At 47.4% G+C, this 20801-nt stretch overlaps 1 protein-coding gene across 1 annotated transcript in view; it reads left to right on the forward strand.

Moving 5' to 3' along the window:
- The window catches only part of TMEM47 (transmembrane protein 47), a 45377-nt gene extending 25934 nt beyond the window's left edge, over positions 1–19443 (forward strand). The window contains exons 2-3 of the mRNA XM_033950174.1: positions 3286–3426; positions 17600–19443. Coding sequence (XP_033806065.1) covers positions 3286–3426; positions 17600–17778 — 320 coding nt within the window. The 3' untranslated portion in view covers positions 17779–19443. The remainder of the gene's footprint in view (positions 1–3285; positions 3427–17599) is intronic.
- The last annotated feature ends 1358 nt before the right edge of the window (positions 19444–20801 follow it).

A 20801-nucleotide genomic window follows, 5' to 3' on the forward strand; every position in this document is an offset into this window, starting at 1 on the left:
TCCTTATCTCAAGAAAGATATAGTGACGCTAGAAAAGGTTCAAAGAAGAGCGACCAAGATGGTAAAGGGGAAGGATCTCCTCTCGTATGAGGAAAGACTAAAATGGTTAGTGCTCTTCAGCTTGGGAAAGAGACGGCTGAGGGGAGATATGATTGAAGTCTACAAAATCCTGAGTGGAGTAGAACGGGTACAAGTGGATCGATTTTTCACTCCATCAAAAATTACAAAGACTAGGGGACAGAGAAATTATTTTTAAAACCAATAGGAAGAAATATTTTTTTACTCAGAGAATAGTTAAGCTCTGGATCGCATTGCCAGAGGTTGTGGTAAGAACAGATAGCGTAGCTGGTTTTAAGAAAGGTTTGGACAAGTTCCTGGAGGAAAAGTCCATAGTCTGTTATTGAGAAAGACACGGGGAATGCCACTGCTTGCCCTGTATTGATAGCATGAAATATTGCTACTCCTTGGGTTTTGGCCAGGTACTAGGGACCTGGATTGACCACTGTAAAAGATGTTTCTTCAACATTTTCTCGAAACTACTCCAATTTGTTTGCTACCGTAAATATCCCGGGAGCTTATTCCGCTCCTGAGGACCCACGTATGAAAACATGCTACTTCTAGACACAGCTAGCCGCGTGAGCCGCCGAACGCAACATACACTGCGGTTCATAATGTCAGAACGCTATCCATCTAATGCCTCGGTGCCTTATTGTGAATACTAAGATACAACTGAGAGTAAGAATGTATCGAGATGGGAGTGACTTGAGTAGGAAAAGCTTTGAAGAAGTTCAAAAGCTAATTTGGGAATGAAATGTAGTCGGGGGAGAGGGGGTGGGGCAGAACTGGCCATAGCTCAGTTAGTGGCAGTATTTTTAGTGTAATAACTGGGTAACCATCCACAGTGGAGTATTGAAGGGTGAGAGGGGGCCGGGCGGAGGCACCCCCTGATTCCCCCTTCCCTTCCCCCCGTACCTTTTATGTTGTTCATGATCACAAGTAACTACTTCAATGTGCTCCTCGTGACCCCCAACGGCTCTCCCTCTGATGTAACTTCCTATGCCTGGCCCCCGGAAGTAACGTCGGCAGGAGAGCTGACGCAGTCGCGAGGAACACGTTGTGGCGATGAGCAACTAGAGGGAAGGGTGGGGGGGAGCGGACGAGGGGAGCTGGCGCCCCCATCAATATGGTACCTGGGTGGACCGCCCCCCCCCCCTTATGACGCCACTGACCATCCATATATAAATACATCCAGCTTCCAGAAAAGTGCAATGTGCCCATCATCTGGGTTGGCTTTTCACGTTTCAAGAGTGGATGGCGACAGTTTTATTTTCACATTTCTATGACATTTGTTGCCGAGCTGCTGCTCTCATCCTCAAGCTGCTGAAGAGCAGAAGTCAGCGGTGTGCCTCCGGCCGCCAACGCGGACTCAGTTCCCACGAGAACTGAGCATGCTCAGAGAGCCCTGGTGTAAAACTCTGTTGCACAATTTTTACCAACCTCACTACGCTCGTGTCACCCCTCTCCTTAAGTCACTTCACTGGCTCCCTAACCCCATCGCATACAGTTCAAGCTCCTATTCCTGACCTACAAGTGGGTTCATTCTGCTGCCCCCCAATATCTCTCCTCACTTCTCTCTCCTTCTACACCTCCCAGAGAACTCCGTTCCTCAGATAAGTCACTCTTAACGTTACCCTTCTCCTCCACTGCCAATTCCAGACTTTGTTCCTTTCATCTAGCTGCCCCCTATGCCTGGAATAAAGTACCTGAGTTAGTCCGCCAAGCCCCTTCCCTTACCTTGATTAAAAGCAGACTGTAAACCCACCTTTTTGATAATCCATAACCCTACTCCCCACTGCCTTCCAACCCATCCAGCAGATTAACCGTTCCCCATAACTGTATCCATGACATCCAGTTTGTCTGTCTTATCTGTTTAGATTGTAAGCTCTTTAGAGCAGGGACTGTCTTCTTCTTTGTGACTTTCTGTACAGCGCTGCATGCGTCTGGTAGCGCTATAGAAATCATGGTATTAGTAGTGTCTGGCTGGTGGCATATCGCCAACGTCTTCCTGTACTGCAGGCAGTGTGTTTGGCTGGTAGAGTTTCCTTGCCAGTAAAAGTAGGAGGGAGGGAATGTGTCCCTTACTCCCCCCACCCTGGAGTTTTATTTTTTGGGGGGAGGCTAGCTACGTCCCTGGCACAGGCAAAGCATTGTCTTGAGTTCAGCAATAGTCTAATAGAGCAGAGAGTGGAGAACCAGGTTTAAATTCTCGTCTCTTTCCTTGTGATCTTGGGCAACTGGTTTGACCCTCCACTGCCTCATGTACAACACGAAATTACCTACTGTACCTGACTAAGGCACCCTGAGCTGCTTCTGGGGTGACCCGTCAAAAGCGCGCCAGACATTGGCACGCCAACCATCCCGCCCTGACATTTGCGTGCAGGATAAATGTGCAACGCCGCTTTCAGGCCTTCCCCTGTGTGCTCTGGCGGGGGGGGAGGGTAACCCCCCCACTTCACTTACGACTTCTCGCGCTCCCGCTACGTTGAAAACTCCCCAAGACCGAAAGCAGGAAAGAGAACGGGAGTTTTCAGTGTACTGGGAGGGGAGCGTGAGGGGTTTTAAGTGTAGTAGGGGGGTTCCCCCCCCCTCAGAATGGAAACAGAAAGGCCTCAAACCGGCAGAAGTGGCAGCGCACATTTGTCCTGCATGCAAATGTTGGGGCGGGATTGTCGGCGCACCAATGTCCTGCGCGTTTCAATGGTGTACCGCTTTGAGGGGGGGGGGAAGCATGTTCAGAATCTCTTTCCGTGTTAATTCCAGACACCCTTAAAATTAAAATACCCTTATGGTCCAGCAGGCCCAACCTCCTTGGTAAACATATTACCCTGGTGGTCTAGTGAAATCCCTCCCTGCATACCTTTGGTCGGAGACAGGCCTACTCTCTCCTGCCTCGTCAAAATGGCAATGCCCCAGTGCATCCTGGAATGCACTGGGAGGGGCTTAGATACCATATAAGGAAAACATTCTTTATATGGTACCTAGGCGCCACCAAATTGTTCAATCTTATTTGGAGGGGTGCAAGGAGTATGTGGTATATTCTTGTTGCAGGACTCCAGCTGATAAGCTGGTCCCAGCATCCGGGTAGAAAAGAGGGGCTACCCATCTATATAACAGCATGCCCTTTTCCCGCCTCCACGGTGATGGACGACTCGGTAGTTCTGCTGTGACACTATATTGTCCACGATCTCTTCCTGTGTCTCTACCATTCTCTTTATCTTTCCACAGACTGGCAGATTGCTACTCTGGCTTTACTCCTGGGTGGTACAGCCATCATTCTCATTGCGTTCCTCGTTGGCCTGATCTCCATCTGCGTGGGATCCCGTCGACGCTTCTACAGACCGGTTGCAGTCATGCTGTTTGCAGCAGGCAAGTAGAAAACTTTACCCCTAGAATGATATTAAAATGTTATGAATAGGGAAGACGCATACTGCCAACTAGAAGCATTTGTGTGGCACACCGATTTATTGTTGACTAAGAATTGGGGATTTTTTTATGTTACTCATTAATTGTCAAGCATATAAAAACAGCCAATTAATCCTCTGGAAATTCAGCCGTTAACTAAGATGACATTCCAAGAGAATCTGCAGGGAAAATATAGATGAGTTTGCCAGAGTTAATATAAGCCATGTTTTCTGGAAGTTCAGTCTGATGTTTTATCATTTTCCTTCAGCGGCTTGAGACAGGCAAACAAAATTCATGACGCTTTCTCCTAGCAGTAATGCAACGCATGCAGTAAACAGGATTACATTCAGGGGGTCTTTATTTCTATGCCAGTACCGGAAGAAAAATCAATTTCACTGTGGCATTCATAACACAGTTATTAATTTAACACCCATCACATGGCCAGGGCTTTTTATGGTCTGGGGATGTAGATTTATGCTCCGTTTTAGTTTTCAAAGCACTTCGACACAGCAGTTTATTCAGGCGGATGGAGCAGTCGCAGTAAACCATTCTGCAGAAATAAAAGCAGAGGCCAAAAGCTTGAATGATGCCCGCAACAAATGTTGGAAAAGCTCGTCTTTTGCATTCTAGTGGTTTTTAATCTTGGCCAGTAATAGATTGTATTTTTCCTACTGAAAGACACGCTGCCTTTAAACTTGCCAATCATATCTGTGTAATAACCAGCAGTACGCTCTGATCCCGTCCGATAGCTGGTAACGGAGAGCTGCTGAGCTGTCCCAGTCTTTAGGAAAACCAATTTACATGGATGTGAATCAATGGGTGGGGGTGGGGGTTAGGTGACCCACAGCTGGAATGTGTAACAAAGTCTTTTACTGCCCCCTGCTGCTTCTGCTGAGAACAGATGAACCTCATCAAAGCAGAAGAATGATGACAAATCTGTCCAGCAGCGCAAAGCTGTGAGGGTCACTTTTCCAGTACAAAACAAAGATGTTCTGGTATTGGAAAGTAATATTTTAGGAAAGGGGATGGGATTTTATATACCACCTTCCTGTGGTTATAAATCAAAGTGGTTTACATATTATATACACCAGGGGTGCCCACACTTTTTGGGCTTGCGAGCTACTTTTAAAATGACCAAGTCAAAATGATCTACCAACAATAAAATTTTTTAAACAAACACAAAGCACACTGTACGCAGAGAAAATGTTCATTATTTATATTCCGGGTTTTTTTTCAAAGAGGTCAAGGCAGATGACTCTATGCACTGTCACCTCAGTAACAACTATACAAAAATAGACAAATTACCCCCCTCCCTTTTTACTAAACCACGATAGAAGTTTTTAGTGCTGGGAGCTGTGCTAAATGCCCCGCTCTGCTCTCAACGCTTATAGGCTCCCTGTGCTAAAAAACACTATTGCGGTTTAGTAAAAGGGGGCCATAGTGCAGATATAAATTTTCAAAACGGACACATTTTGATCAATAAATTGAAAATAAAATCATTTTTTCTACCTTTGTTGTCTGGTAATTTAATGAGTCTCTGGTTGCACTTTCTTCTTCTGACTGCATCCAATATTTCTTCCCTTCGTTCAGCCTATATGCTTCCTCTCCTCCAGACATCATTCCCTCCCGAAAACTTTTTCTTCCTCTCTCCCTGCCCTTTCTTTCTCTCTCTCTTCATGCCTCCTTTCCTTCCTATTCAACCCCATGGCCTAGCATCTCTCTCCTTTCCTTCTATCTCTTCCTCCCCTGCCATGCTCTGGCATCTCCTTTCCTTCCTTTCTCTCTGGTCTGGCATCTGTCTCCTTAATTTCCCTTCCCTCCCCCCATGCCCTGGCATCTTTCTGCTCTCCTTCTCTTCTATCTCTCCCTCCCCCCCTCCATTATCTGGCATTTTCTCTCCTTCCTTGCCCCTGGTCTGGCATCTGTCTCCTTCCCTTCTCTCTCCTTCCATGATCTGGTTTCTCTTTTCCTTCCCTTCTCTCGGAAGCCCGTGGCACTTACTGTGCTTCTGCTGCTGGCTCCATGTTTGGTAGCCAGGCTGGAGGTAAAGGGTGGCATCACCCCACACGTTACAATGTCCGGTTTGGACCTCTCAGACTTGCCGGCTAGTGGCCAAGTAATATAGATGCATTATAATATTTTTTGTTTTATTTTTAATCCCTACTTGCCCTGCCTTCTGGAGAAGCCCCAGTGAAGGAACGGGACACAGCCACTTGCCTTCTCTGGCTCTGGAGATGCTGGAGCGGGAGAGGGTGACAGAAAAATATGTGGGAAGAACGGCACTCACCCATTTATGTTCGGCGGTGCTCTCCTCGGGAGATGACATGAGCGGAAACTTTCCACAGGGAGGGAAGGCGATGCGCAGAGCATGGCTGCTGCTTCCTGCCCCTGCTCCTTCGGCAGTCCAGATACTTGCTGCTGTGGCAGTGCAGAACACGTCTGAGGCTGCAGCCAGCTACCAAGTGTTGCGCCCCAAGGCTGGAGTTTGCAGGGTGCACCATTCCTGTTTCGGAGCACATGTTGTTAGAGGAACTGAACCCAGGCGGGGAGCGGGCTCTAACACTGCATGCGCCGGCTTCCCTTCTCTTCTGAAACAGGAATGACATAACTTCTGTTTCGGAGAAGGGAAGCCAGCGCACGCAGTGTTGGAGCCTCGCAGCCTGAGTTCAGTTCGCTTGTGGGCAAGAGGGCAGTGAGTGAGTGGAAGGGAGGGAAGCTGTCTTCACCAGACAGTCGGGGAGCGGAAGGCTGATCGGCTGGTAGACTTTGAAGGCAATGCGAGCCTATCACGGAGCCCGGGATGGGATTCGCGATCGACTCACTTTGCCTTGGCGATCTACCGGTCAATCGCGATCAACCTATTGGGCACCCTTGATATACACGTTCTTATTTTGTACCTGGTGGAAAGGAGGGTTAAGTGACTTGCCCAAGGTCACAGTGAGCTGCAGGGGGAATGGAGCCTAATTCCTCTGGTTCTCAGGCCTCCCTTACCTTTTGGCTAGTCCTTCACAGGTACTGTGAGCAACACTTCTGTAGAAAGGACAACAGAAGTTCCAGATCTTCAATGCAGACTGTTTTTCTTCACTTACAGATTGGCCGTGGTATAGCTTCTATGGGACATGCGATGAAGCTACTAAGTAGTAGATTTAAAACAAACCGGAGAAAATATTTCTTCACTCAACATGTAATTAAAATTCTGGAATTCGTTGCCTGAGAATTTAGTGAAATCCAGTTAGCTTAGCATGGTTTAAAAAAGGTTTGGATAATTTCCTAAAAGAGAAGTCCATAGACCATTATTGAGATGGGGAAATCCACTGCTTATTCCTAGGATAAGCAACATAAAATCTGTTTTTCTCTTTGGGATCTTGCCAGGTACCTGTGACCCGGGTTGGCCACTGTTGGAAACAGGATATTGGGCTTGATTAACCTGTGGTCTGTCCCAGTATGGCAATTCTTATGTGAGCAATTGTGACATCACTGATGAGGTTGGCTCTTAGGCATTGATGGAATGAGGCATTATGACATCACAATCTCAGCTCTGGAATGTTGCTACTCTTTGGGTTCTTCAAGGTACTTGGGACCTGGGTTGGCCACTGTTGGAAACAGGACACTGGGCTTGATGGACCTTCGGTCTGTCTCAGTATGGCAGCTCTTATGTGGGCCATTGTGACATCACTGCTGAGGTTGGCTCTCAGGCATTGGTGGAATGAGGCATTATGACATCATAATCTCAGCTCTGGAATCTTATTCTCTTTGGGTTCTTCAAGGTACTTGGGACCTGGGTTGGCCATTGTTGGACATAGGACACAGGGCTTGATGGATCTTCGGTCTGTCCCAATATGGCAAGTCTTATGTTTTTACATTCTCTGGGGAAGAGGCTGTTTACAAATATAGGAAGAATTGCAGACATGGGTCTGAAAAGTAGACACCTAGAAAAATTCACACTCCCGGCAGAGACCTCTTTATAGAACAGTGCTTAGCATGTATTCCAGTACCCAGCTTTGGGCGCGAGGACTTAATCTAGTGTAAGTCCTGGTGCACAGCCTCCGAATTCTTTGCAATGCCTCTCCAATAGCCACACGCCCTTTTGGGTTACAACGCAAGAGGATTTGGGCACGGATTCATAGTGTCAAGTGGTGTTGGATTTTACACTTTGTTGATGGCACAATGGATGCTAGGATGTACTTTGAGATACTACAGAAGCCAACACACTTCATTCCCCCCCCCCCCCCAGCAGCAACTCCACGCAGGGCCGGGTCACAACGGCGCGTGTAGCAACTCACACACTGCACACGGTCCAGCTCACAAGCCTTCCCCCCCGACATCAATCCTGACATTGGAGAGAAGGTTCCGGGCTAGCCAGGCAATGATTGGCTGGCCTGGAACCTTCTCTCTGATGTCAGAATTGTTGTTGGGGGAAGGCTTGTGGGCCGGCAGCATGTCGCTGCATCCCTATGCGGAGTTGCTGCTGGAGGGGGATGGAGCATGTCAGTTCTGAGTTGGTGGCAGGGTCAGCTTCGTGGGGGGGGGGGCGGCAGACAGGGAGGCAGGGAAGGATCCTCGGTGGCAGGGAGGGATCCCTGGTAGTGGGAGACAGGGAGGGATCTCTGGTGGTGGGAGACAAGGAAGGATCCCTGGTGGTGGGAGACAGGGAGGGATCTCTGGTGGTGGGAGACAAGGAAAGATCCCTGGTGGTGGGAGACACGGAGGGATCCATGGTGGTGGGAGACAGGGGAGGGATCCCTAGTGGTGGGAGACAGTGGAGGGATCCCTGGTGGTGGGAGACACGGAGGGATCCATGGTGGTGGGAGACAGGGAGGGATCCATGGTGGTGGGAGACAGGGGAGGGATCCCTAGTGGTGGGAGACAGGGGAGGGATCCCTGGCGGTGGGAGACAGGGGAGGGATCCCTGGCGGTGGGAGACAGGGGAAGGATCCCTGGCGGTGAGAGACAGGGAGGGATCCCTAGCAGGAGCCAGGCCGCGAACCCCCAAGGTTCCGTGTACTGCGTGTTGAGGAATGTTGTCCTAAACAACCTGTTCCAGGCTTTTCCATACCTCCACTATTAAGCAGTCCCAGCCTTATCAGGGTTTAGGATTTTAGGGCTGAACAAGGTCAATGTAAGACTGCAAAGGCGAAACCATTCCTTGCTGTGGTTCCTGTGTGATTTGCTAAATATTTAAGAGAATGCTGGAAACATGGCTGTTCAGGCTAATTGTGATGGACAAAAGGCTTCGTGACCATTTTTACTTGATTTCTGCATGCTGGTTCCGTTTACGTAATGGTTTTGTACGATTGTAGCAGTCTGTGAAAATGGAAATGTGTAATAAGTGTTTGATAAATCAAGAAAAATGATGGTCAGAAGGTTATTCCTTTGCAACCAAATTTATTATAGAATGCATTGGGTGCAGAACCTATCAAAGCAATCAGCTTCTTTGTGTTTTGTTTTTTCCTATTTTTGTTTTCCTGTGTTTAAATCTTACACAAATACAACACTCCCAGATATTGTACATACCCTCCCGGTCACAGGAACTGAAGGGAGGTCGTCTCTGAGACCCACACTTTTGCATACACAACAGAGATTCCTTCTCCTATGCTGTCACTCGGACAGGAAACCTGAATTTAAATATCCTTTGCCTTCTTATGGCCTTCAGCCACAGGGCCAGTCAAGTCCAGGGTTCCATAAAAATAGCCTTACTAGGTCAGACCAATGGTCCATCAAGCCCAGTAGCCTATTCTCACGGTGGCCAATCCAGGTCCCTAGTACCTGGCCAAAACCCAAGGAGTAGCAACATTCCATTCAGAATCTCAAAGAATAGCAAGATTCCGGAACCCAAAAAGTAACAAGATTCTGGAACCCCAAAGAGCAGCAGCATTCCATGCGGAATCCCCAAAGAATAGCAAGATTCCAGAACCCCAGAGCATAACAACATTCCATACTACTGATCCAGGGCAAGCAGTGGCTTCCCTCAAGTCTTTTTCAAAAGCAGAGTATGGACTTTTCCTCCAGGAAATTGTCCAAACCTCTCTTAAAACCAACGCTATTCGCTCTTGCCACAACCTATGGCAATGCGTTCCAGAGCTTAACTATTCTCTGAGTGAAAACATATTTCCTCCTATTGGTTTTAAAAGTATTTCCTGTAACTTCATTGAGTGTCCCCTAATCTTTGTAATTTTTGACAGAGTGAAAAATTGATCCACTTGTACCCGTTCTACTCCACTCAGGATTTTGTAGACTTCAATCATATCTTCCCTGAGCCATCTCTTTTCCAAGCTGAAGAGTTCTATACTCTTCCTCATACGAGAGGAGTTCCATCCCCTTTACTATCTTGGTCGCTCTTCTTTGAACCTTTCCTAGTTCCACTATATATTTATTGAGATAAAGAGAACAGAATTGAACGTAATACTCCAGGTGAGGTTGCACCATGGAACGATACAGGTGGATTTTTAAAAATTATCTTGCTTCATTTTCTGATCATTTACCTTATATACTCGAATATAAGTCGATCCAAAAAAGGAGGAAAATGGTTGACTCGAATATAAGTAGGACGGCTTAGTATTCAAGTGCCCTGCCCTGTCAGGCTCTGCACCCACCCTCCTTCATTCCCTCCCCTGTCAGGCTGTGCACCCAGCCCCCTTCCCTCCTTCCCTTCCCTATCAGGCTGTGCACCCATCCTTCTTCCTTCGCTCCCTCCCCTGTCAGGCTCTGCACCCATCCCTCTTTCCCCTATCAGGCTCTGCAATATTTATCGCACACTAAAAAGCATAATGCACCTTAGCAAAAGAGGGGGGTTAATCTTTTAGATTTAGCTTGCAGCTTTGTCATGGTAAGTTACATTCAAGGACCCTGAGTTATTTCTTTGTCCTCAGAGGTTTTACAATCTACTGTAATTTTGTACTTGAGCAGTGTTGGGGGGGGGGGGGGGGGGTTAAATGACTTGCCTAAGATCTCAGAGAACAAGATTCTTCAATGTTACCCCTTTGCACAAACCACTAGACTAGGGTTACCAGATTTCTTTGTTAAGAATAAAAGAGACAGAAGGCCCCGCCCCTTTCTGGCCCCAGTCACACCCTGTTCTGCCCACAGCCCCATCCCCCACATGACTCTTGTATCTTCTTCCCCGAGCTCGGGACCATGTCTGGAGGGCCTCCAGGCATGCGCAGATGTGACGCGATGCTTCGCGTTGTATCTGCACATTTTTGGAGGCCCTTCAGACGCGGCCCTCGGCTTCAGGTTTTCCTGCCAGGTTTTGGAAGTCCATCTGGGTTTTCCCGGACATCTGGTAACCCTACACTAGACCACTCCTCAACTTCAAGTTTATTTAAAAACTAGTCTTTAAGCCCGTTGCATTAACGGGTGCTAGAATATGTGTGTGTCTGTCTGTCTTTCTTTTTCTCTCCTTGGCCACTTTCTGTCTCTCTCTTTCCTCGGCTGTCCACCACCACCACTTCCCTGTTCCCCCTGTGCAGCAGGAGCTCTTCTCCCTTCTTTTTATGTCTCCCCCTGTCCAGCAGTAAGTCTTCTCCCTTCCTTTTACCTCCCCCCCCCCACCCGGTCTAGCAGCACCTCTTCCCTGCTTCCCCTATCCAGCAGTAGGCCTCCCTTCCTGTTATCTCCTTCCCCCGTCTAGCAGCACCTCTTCCCTACTACCCCTGTCTAGCAGTAGGCCTTCCTCCTGTTACCTCCCCCCCTGTCCAGCACCACCTCTTCCCTGCTCCTCCTGTACTGCAGCACCCCACTTACCTGCTCCCCCTGTCCAGTCCGGTGATCTCCAGCCATCGGGCCGGCTCCTGCAGGGAGTCTCGTTCCTGCCCTGTCCCCGCCGGGTGTGCGAGCCTGCTCCGCCCCCTCCTGACCTGCCGGGAGCATTTGAATTGAACCCGACGCTTCCTGTTGAGGGAACCTCTCATTGCCGGACTCAGCGGTGGGAGGGTTGGATGGGAGGGTCAACAGAGGTTCAGGTGCGCCGGGGTGGGGAGTGGGAAGCGACGACGACAAACTGCAGAGAATGCCATTGCTGGAGAGCAAGGGAGTGCCACGTTTTAACATTTCTCTGCCGCGTGTGGGGCCTTAGTAAGCGCTCATGCGCACTCTTGCCGGCCTCGGACCTACGGATCATGGAAGCACGCCGCTAAGAATACGCATGCGCCGCTTAGGGTTTTATTATAAGAGATTTGATTACATTGCAATGTCATATTTCAAAGCGATTTACACTTATGAAATTGGGGCATCAACAAAACATAAAACATTAGAAAGACCTACGGTAGGCGGGTTGAACTACAGTGTATTAAGAGGTTTGAACATTAGGTGTGGGAATTAACCCTATTTTCTTTTTTGAGGAATAATGGGCTTCAGATGCATTTAAAAGGGCAGCTTAACACATGTTCTGTTGTTTCAGTCATTCGCGCGCCGCCATTGCAGCACAGACAAATCGGCGCAAGACTGCGCACCGCCTAAAAAGTTACTTTTAAAGAGCTCTGACGCGGGGTGTGAGTGGGGAACCCCTCCAGTTTACTTCATACTCTTGGCGCTGCCGTTGGGGGAGGGGGGTTGGAACCCTCCGTTATAGAGTAAACTTAACTTTTTCCCGATTTTTTAAGGAAAAAGTTACGTTTTCTCTATAAAGTGGGGGGTTGAACCCCCCCCAACGGCAGCGCAAAGAGTCTGAAGTAAACTGGAGGGGGGTTCCCCCCCCCCGTCGGAGCTCTTTAAAAGTAACTTTTTAGGCGCGCCGAAGTCTCGCGCGCTTTTGTCCCGTCACCGTTCTATGAATAGCACACCATGCTCTGATTATATGTTGATATTCCATGGTAGATATGCCATGTAGACAATGAGTAGCAGTGTTATGTAAATCAGATTAGTACCTGTGAATACAGTTAAATATTACATGTTGTGCAAATACACAACCAAAGCTGCCAGAAGCTTAACTACTCTTCAGGGAAATGTAGTTAAGTGTTTTTGTGTTTAATGATTTCATAACTGCAATATTTGCCACCGAAATCATTTGTTAGATTACTGTGGACCGTCAACAGCAATAAATGGCCCACGTTATCGCAGTTTGGTACTCCTGCCTGCCAGTGTGGTCACTGCTGCCGTGGTCCTGGGCTGGGGCACATGTATGGGGGAGGGCTCCTTCCAGAACCATGAATCCAGCCACTGGGTGTCGCTATTGAGCAGTGACACCGGCACTTCCCCCTCCTCTGGGGTTAGCGTCCTAGCTTTAGTCTATGGCAAAGAGTGGAAAGCGCAGCTCGGAGAAGAAACAGATGGCCTCCCGCATGGTAGAAATAGTCTGTTTCTTACACCTAAAGGATCAAAGGATTGAGTGATGTAAATGTTGACAGTAAACACTGAGAGATTTCTTGTTTTTTCAGACTCACTTCTTAAGGTGACTCCCGTGCCTGTGTTCATCTGTCTCTCTCCAGTGTTTACGGCACTGTATCACTGTCAGTATGACAGTGTTTATGAATACAAAATTATGACATTATGATGATAAAAGCATATTGGGTTTGTCTAATAGCATTAAACATCTCTCCCTGGTGCCAGGATGGAACTTATTTTGTATAAAATGAAAAACATCTTCAGTTAACTCCTTCCTGCCTCTTCCCCCCCCTCAACTATATTTTCAGCTCTGACCATTTCCAGCTCACCCTAAGAAGAGCTAAGTCTTCCTGGTGGGGAGGGACAGTGTATTCTATCCAAATAAATCCCCCTTTAGAGCTCCCTCTCCCCCCCCACAAATTATGGCCACTTGAATGTGTGAGGTTATAATCTAACCTGGTGAACTGTTGCTGTTCTGTGATGAGATATTTGCTAAGGCTACTAAAACGGTGTGTGTAACATAGTAACATAGTAACATAGTAGATGACGGCAGATAAAGACCCGAATGGTCCATCCAGTCTGCCCAACCTGATTCAATTTAAATTATTATTATTTTTTTTTTTTCTTCTTAGCTATTTCTGGGCGAGAATCCAAAGCTTTACCCGGTACTATGCTTGGGTTCCAACTGCCGAAATCTCTGTTAAGACTTACTCCAGCCCATCTACACCCTCCCAGCCATTGAAGCCCTCCCCTGCCCATCCTCCACCAAACGGCCATACACAGACACAGACCGTACAAGTCTGCCCAGTAACTGGCCTAGTTCAATCTTTAATATTATTTTCTGATTCTAAATCTTCTGTGTTCATCCCACGCTTCTTTGAACTCAGTCACAGTTTTACTCTCCACCACCTCTCTCGGGAGCGCATTCCAGGCATCCACTACCCTCTCCGTAAAGTAGAATTTCCTAACATTGCCCCTGAATCTACCTCCCCTCAACCTCAAATTATGTGGTCTCTTCATAAGGCGTACGGGAACAGGCTTTAAAGTTTTCCATCTGCATACTTGAGGGGAGATATGATAGAGACGTTGAAATACCTACGTGGTGTAAACGCACATGAGTCGAGTCTCTTTCATTTGAAAGGAAGCTCTGGAATGAGAGGGCTTAGGATGAAGTTAAGAGGTGACGGGCTCCGGAGTAATCTTCACCCAGAGAGTGGTAGAAAACTGGAATGCTCTTCCAGGGTCTGTCATAGGGGAAAACACCCTCCTGCTGAACCGGAACGTGCTCAGGTAGGGCTAGTCTCAGGGCGCTGGTCTTTGACCAGAGGGCCGCCGCCGCGTGAGCGGACTGCTGGGCACGATGGACCACTGATCTGACCCAGCGTATGTTCCTAAGCAAATACGTTTTTACAGAAAGGGTGGTAGATGCGTGGAACAGTCCCCTGGAAGAAGTGGTGGAGACAGAGACTGTGTGTGAATTCAAAAGGGCCTGGGATAGACACGTGGGGTCTCTCGGAGAGAGGAAGAGATAATGGTTACTGCGATGGACCCTAGGCCCCTTTATTGATGATGTAATGTAATCTTCTATTTCTGCGTTGCACATACGTAAGCAGGCTCAAGGCGACTTACAAAGAGCAGAGAGAGGAGCGGAGAGGGAAGGGGAGGAGAGAAAGGGGGACTATTTGGGCAGGGGAAGATCTGAGAAGTTCAAGTGTCAAAGAGATTGGTTTTCAGCGTTTTTCGGAATGTGGTGTAGTTGGGTTCCGTTCTGGTCGTTTCAGTGAGGTCATTCCAGGTTTTCACTCCTAGGAAGATAAGCGTGGAGTGAAAGGTTTGCTTGTATTGGAGATTCTTTGTTGAAGGAAGGTTTAGTAGGATCCTGTTAAGGGTTCTGTGGGAGAACCCTTAACAGCCTTTGAGAAGAGCTGGATGAGTGGAGCTGCTGAGTTCCCGTGAATTATTTGGTATAAGATGCATGAAGTTTTAAATTTTATTCGTGATGGGATGGGTAACCAGTGTAGTTGTTTGATGAAGGCTGATATCGAGTCGTATTTTTTTGGGAATATGCATTTTGGAATATGCATCGCTCAATGTGCAATGATTATAAGTGAGAGAAAGATTTGGTGATTTCAATATTGGCAACAAGTTCTCAAAAGGTAAAAAGGGAACTTTATTAAAACCGTTCAAGAGTATAGACTGAGGATGTTTGGTTTTTGGGGGGTTTATTTTGCAATTTTATTATATTGGAAATGGGGTGGCAGGCAGCGATGTAAAAAGAGAGGGGGTGGGAGGGGAGACTGCCTCGGGCACTGTCTTCGTGGGGGTGGGGGGCACCGGCGCCTCTCCTCTTTAAATGTTCGCCGGCGTGATCATCATCTTCCACTTGCTGCTGGCGCCGTCCTTGGCTCCGTTCTGATGTCACTTCCTGGTCATGGGGCCAGGATGTGACATCAGAAAGGAGCCAAGGCCAGGACGAGCATTAGGTGGAAGATGCTCACACCAGCAAACATTTAACCCCCCCCCCCCATGGCGGTAAAAGTTCAGGGGGGATTAAAGAGGTGGGCGGGGGTGCATTCAAGCTGCGGGAAATAGTGAGGGGCACGTGGCACGATGATGCTGGGCACGATGATCCTCCCTTGCTAAGTCGCTGGTGGCAGGGTCGACGAACCTTTGAATTGCTGTGTTGGATTCCCTTCTAAGGAAAGGGGAAAAGATCGGTTCCTTCTTGTGACCCTTCTCTTTCCAGCCCACAGGGCATGAGCAAATGTTCACAAAACAGCTGGTGTGAATCCGGCCACTGCTGAGACACCGCTGCACCCCTGCCCTTATTCATCTGTATGCAGCAGACGAGTGACCTCAAAAGGGCCATGTAGCAGTTTATTTTTATTTATTTATTCAATTTTCAATACCGTTCTCCCAGGAGAGCTCAGGACGGTTTACATGAATTTATTCAGGTACTCAAGCATTTTTCTCTATCTGTCCTGGTGGGTTCACAATCTATCTAATGTACTTGGGGCAATGGGGGAGGGGTTAAGTGACTTGCCCAAGGGTCACAAGGGACAGCGTGGGTTTCAACCCACAACCTCAGGGTGTAGCTTTAACCACTGTGAGGCGAAAAAAAGCAGGCGAAAGACCTCCACAGCAAAGTCAAGAACCAGTAAAAACAGCGAAGGTCCAAGATGGTGTTGGTGTGCACTTTTATTCATCAAATCACTAAAATTTGTGCGATGGCTCGACATGTACGAGTTTCGGCCTGTACGGCCTGCCTCAGGAGCCTAGAGTGTACATTAGAGAATGAGACGGTGACAAAATTCATCACCGTCCCCGTCCCCGCGGATAACCGCGGGAAACCATCTTCATGTCATTCTTTAAGGAGAGAGGGAAGAATCAGAGTATGAATGGCCACAACCACTGACCCTCAAGCTTTGCTTTGAAGGATGCTGGTGTAGAAGGACTGAGGCTGAAACAGACACTACAGAATGACAGTCTCTGGTATCCAGAGCAGATATTGTGATGTCATAATGCCTCATTCCACCAGTGCCTAAGAGCTAATCACATCAGTGATGTCACAATGGCTTCATTATCCTTGGCTCCCATAAGAATCAGAGTATGAATGGCCACAACCACTGACCCTCAAGCTTTGCTTTGAAGGATGCTGGTGTAGAAGGACTGAGGTTGAGATAGACACTGAAGAATGACAGTCTCTGGTATCCAGAGCAGATATTGTGATGTCATAATGCCTCATTCCACCAGTGCCTAAGAGCCAATCACATCAGTGATGTCACAATGGCTTCATTATCCTTGGCTCCCATAAGAATCAGAGTATGAATGGCCACAACCACTGACCCTCAAGCTTTGCTTTGAAGAATGCTGGTGTAGAAGGACTGAGGTTGAAATAGACACTAGAAAATGACATGGGTTTATTTCCCGCGGTTATCCGCAGGGACAGGAACGGTGATGAATTTTGTCACCATGTCATTCTCTAGTGTACATGAAACATATACAAATAAGCACACATACCAAAATACGAAAATACAACGTATAAGTAATAACTTGAGTTAAAACATAGAATATGAATTTGTAATCAGATATGCATCTGTCTTCCATGCCCTTCTCTTCTTCCCTCTGTGCCTTTCCACTAATGCATAGTACACTTCCCCCTCTGAATTCGCAGGTTTAGTGCTCACAAATTTGGTTATCCATGTGTGTTGTTTTTTTTCTCCGATCCATCCCCTGCATCCTGGACCTCCCCGGACCTTACCTGGTGGTCTAGCGGTGACGCAGGGAAGGAGCAATCTTTCTACGTTCCTGTCCCATGCAGAGCCATAATCAAAAATGGCTGCCGTGTGTTCCTGTGGTCTCACGAGACTACAACGGGATCTCGACGGCAACCATTTTTGATAATGGCTCTGCATGGGGCAGGAGCGTAGGAAGATCGCTCCTGCACTACTAGACCACCAGGTAAGGCGAGGACGGGTCAGAGTCATCCCTAAAAGTTATTTGCAGTTTTTCAATATTCGTGGGCCGGCTCTGCCCCTAACCCCCATGTATACGGAGGGAGAAGTGTATAAGCTTTGAGCCGTTACTGACAAGCATCACAGATTTTCTCTCTTCCCCCTACGCCCAGACTTAAGGAATAGTTCTGGGGTCCTCAGAAGTCATGAGAGGTTCATTCATCCATGAGTTGCCAGAGTAATTTGTAGAGTTTGCAAGAGACCAACTGGAACAGTCCGTGTTTGTTTTGTCAGTTCATTTAGTCTGTTAATACTGCGATGTCCGTACTCACATTTTTTTTTTTCTTTCAATTTCCTTTCAGTTGTCCTTCAGGTGTGCAGCCTGGTCCTGTATCCAATCAAGTTCATCGAAACGGTTACCTTGAAAATCTACCACGAGTTCAACTGGGGCTATGGCCTGGCTTGGGGTGCCACGATTTTTTCCTTTGGGGGTGCCATCCTGTACTGCCTGAACCCTAAGAACTATGAAGACTATTACTAGCGCCATCACTTCTGAACGGCGAGAAGCGTCTGGAGGAAGTTGCCCCCCATCTTTTTCTAACCCGCTGTTTTCTACGACACTTCCGGAACGATCAGCACTCCACTCCTGGTTTTAATCTTCGTTTGCCTTTTTGGCGGCCAACGCTGCAACCGGCTTTTAATTTTTTTACATCCCTAGGAGAGTACTGTGTTGTTAAAAACAAGAGCGGATCAGTCTGCCAGCTGCTGATTCATGGCCCGGTTTGGCTAGAGGCGAAGGATCGACGTGACGCCAATCGTGGTGTGCAGAGATGGAAAAACTGGAATTAAACGGTAGTGCTTACGTATTGGACGCAGGGATGCGGATAGCATAAGGTGCGAAGTGAGTGTCCTTACACTGTGAGGGGATCGAAGCACGGTGGAACATGAGTAACAGTGGCAGATCTCCCCCCCCTTGCTGAGCTGGCCGGGTCGTCTGCTTGCATGAGACGTTCCTAAAGAGATGAGTCAGGGAAGCGGCGGATCCCTGATGCGTTTCCAGCATTGAGCATCCTGGGCTTTCGTGAGAGATTCCATTTAGGGGCGTGCTGCTGATTTTGCTATCGTTTCATCAGTGGCAGAAACGAAAGCCCAGAGTCCTTGGGCTTTTCGTTCCGGGATCAGAGGGTTTTTATCTTGCCTGTTGCAGACAGAGAAAAGCTTCTGACTCCCCCCCAAGGAAAAAGAAGAGCAAATCGTGCATGAGCTCCATTCAGCTGAAATACTCTCTTCACCAATTTCCAAACTTTAGAGTGTACGAAAGTGTGTAATAAATGAGTCGTCATCTTTTATAGGTGGTAATTGTCACATACACAACACACTGTCTGATGTTGCATCTGAGAATAGTGCCGTGATTTTAAAGTCTGAAACGGGCAAAAACGCACATCACAGGCTGATTCTCCAAACAGCCATATCCTAAATATAGTTTTCTATATCTGTCTTTGTGCTTCATCCTGATGTTATGTCAGTGTCTGATCTCAAGGCAAGGCTAGTGTTACAGTCTGGTTTGGGGCACTACAGAGTTTGCTAGGTAATCCGTTACAAGAGGCTTTTGTGTGTGTGTGTGGGGGGGGTTATTTTATAAACACATTTCTTCTTTGGTTGCATCTTTAAAACTTTATTTGAGATTTATGGGTACAACCTGGCCCTCTGCGACAATGATCCTTGATTTTGTTTCTAGATGAAAAACCCTCAAGAGGCGACAGAAAAGGGAACACGTTAGGAAATCTGAAAGAGAGAGTCTGGGTTACATCCGTTTACACGAGTAGTTTATTAACCTTTTTGTAAAATTATGTGTCTGTGACCTTTCAAAGAAGCACATGTGGAAGCTGATTAAAATTAGGCACTTAAGACTCTCTATTGAGGTAACAGCCCAGCTCATGCTGTTTTTTGCACATATTTTTTTCACTTCCTTTCCGAAGCAAAGCCCTGGGTGTCTGGAGAAGAGTTGAAGAATCGATAGGTACAAATGCTTGCCAGGACCTATCTTTGTTCTCCCCCCCACCCCCTTTCCACCACAAAACTAATCTTCGCTCATGCTCAAGTTGGCCTGCTCAAAAAATAATAAATTCTGAGTTGAGGGCAGGTGGCTAAAAAAAAAAAAATAAAAGCCCCCCCAAAACTTAGGCATATAGCAGGTGTGAGCCAACCTTGGACAGGTCACTTCTCTGAGGCCCACTCTTAATGCTTGAAAGTGGGCCCCGGGAGATAACGTAGCGGACCTTTTGCAGGGTCTTTGACCGATTCCGTGTGCAGAAAGCAATGGGTTAAGAACTTCCTTTTTTATTTTTACAACCCAGTTGTTGGTTTTGCTTTGCAACATGCAGTTTGGGCTGGATCTTCCTTTTCGGGAATATATTCCGTATCCCTAAGCGTAAAATAAAACTCACCGGGAAGGGGGTGAAATCGAGGCCGTGCCCTATTAGCCATTCAGCATCTTTTTAAAGGGATATAGAATACAAATCGGTCATGTGATAGCACAAAGCTACACAAAAGTGTAGGGATCTGCCAGGAAGACAGTGCATCTAATGGGTGCATTTCTGTTTCCGGAGGGGGTTCTAGCCAAGACGCAAGATAAAGTTGAGCGTGTGTTATTTTGAGGGCACTGCTATCTTGTAACAGGCGCAGGAATGTTCCTTTGCTCAGAGTAACTTAATCAGTGGAAGGTACGGAAAGGTCAAAGAGCTGTGAGAGAGTCTTTAGCACTGCCCTTCAGGAACAAGCGGCAGTTTCCAAAGCCTGGCTTTTGTTTGAGCGCGGTCCGAGGCGGTAGATTTCCCTTCCACTCATGCATATCCAGGGTGCAAGTCTGTGAAAAATGTAGATTGGTACGCTGGTAGTGGTTCAGGAGCAACAATATCTGGAGTCAGTGGGTAATTGCCAGTATTTGGATCGGCTAGAACTGCATGCTGGGAGATCTGGCTGGGAATAGGGGAACCTGGTAGATGAGGCAGGCGACTCAATGCCAAGGAGGCAAAACTTGCAAATATGTCTTATGCATGTTTTGAGGTGGATATTCTGAAAATCTAGCCTGCCTATGAAACTTGAGGGACCAGATTTGAGTAGCTGTGAGGCAAGAGTATATAGAGACCGCTTGGCCTTGCTACTCTATTTAGTTAGTCCTGTGTACACTGCTGTACACAGGAAATAGATCACTTTTTTAAAGATCTTCCAGGTGACTCAGCATGACTCAGCATAACTCAGACCTTTTGGCCTGGTCCAGTTTCATTATGATCTTCCCATACAGTCTTCACCAGTTGTAGGATATTATTTCTTATCTAAGCTAGATTTTGCCAATTTCTACTTTCTTCCCTAAAAATTACCCCGAGGTGTGTTAGGCAACTGTGAAGCATCTTTGTAAGAGGCACAGGACTTGGGTATGTGATGACCTAAAGGTGGCCAAACAGGATGAAAAGGCAGCAGCGAAATCTAGAAGAACGCCGGGGTGCCTAGGGAAAGATCTGGCCAGTAGGAAAAAAGACGTGTTGATGCCCCCTGTATAAGACC

The sequence above is a fragment of the Geotrypetes seraphini genome, chromosome 6, assembly GCF_902459505.1.
Source record: "Geotrypetes seraphini chromosome 6, aGeoSer1.1, whole genome shotgun sequence".
NCBI classification, from domain to species: Eukaryota; Metazoa; Chordata; class Amphibia; order Gymnophiona; family Dermophiidae; genus Geotrypetes; species Geotrypetes seraphini.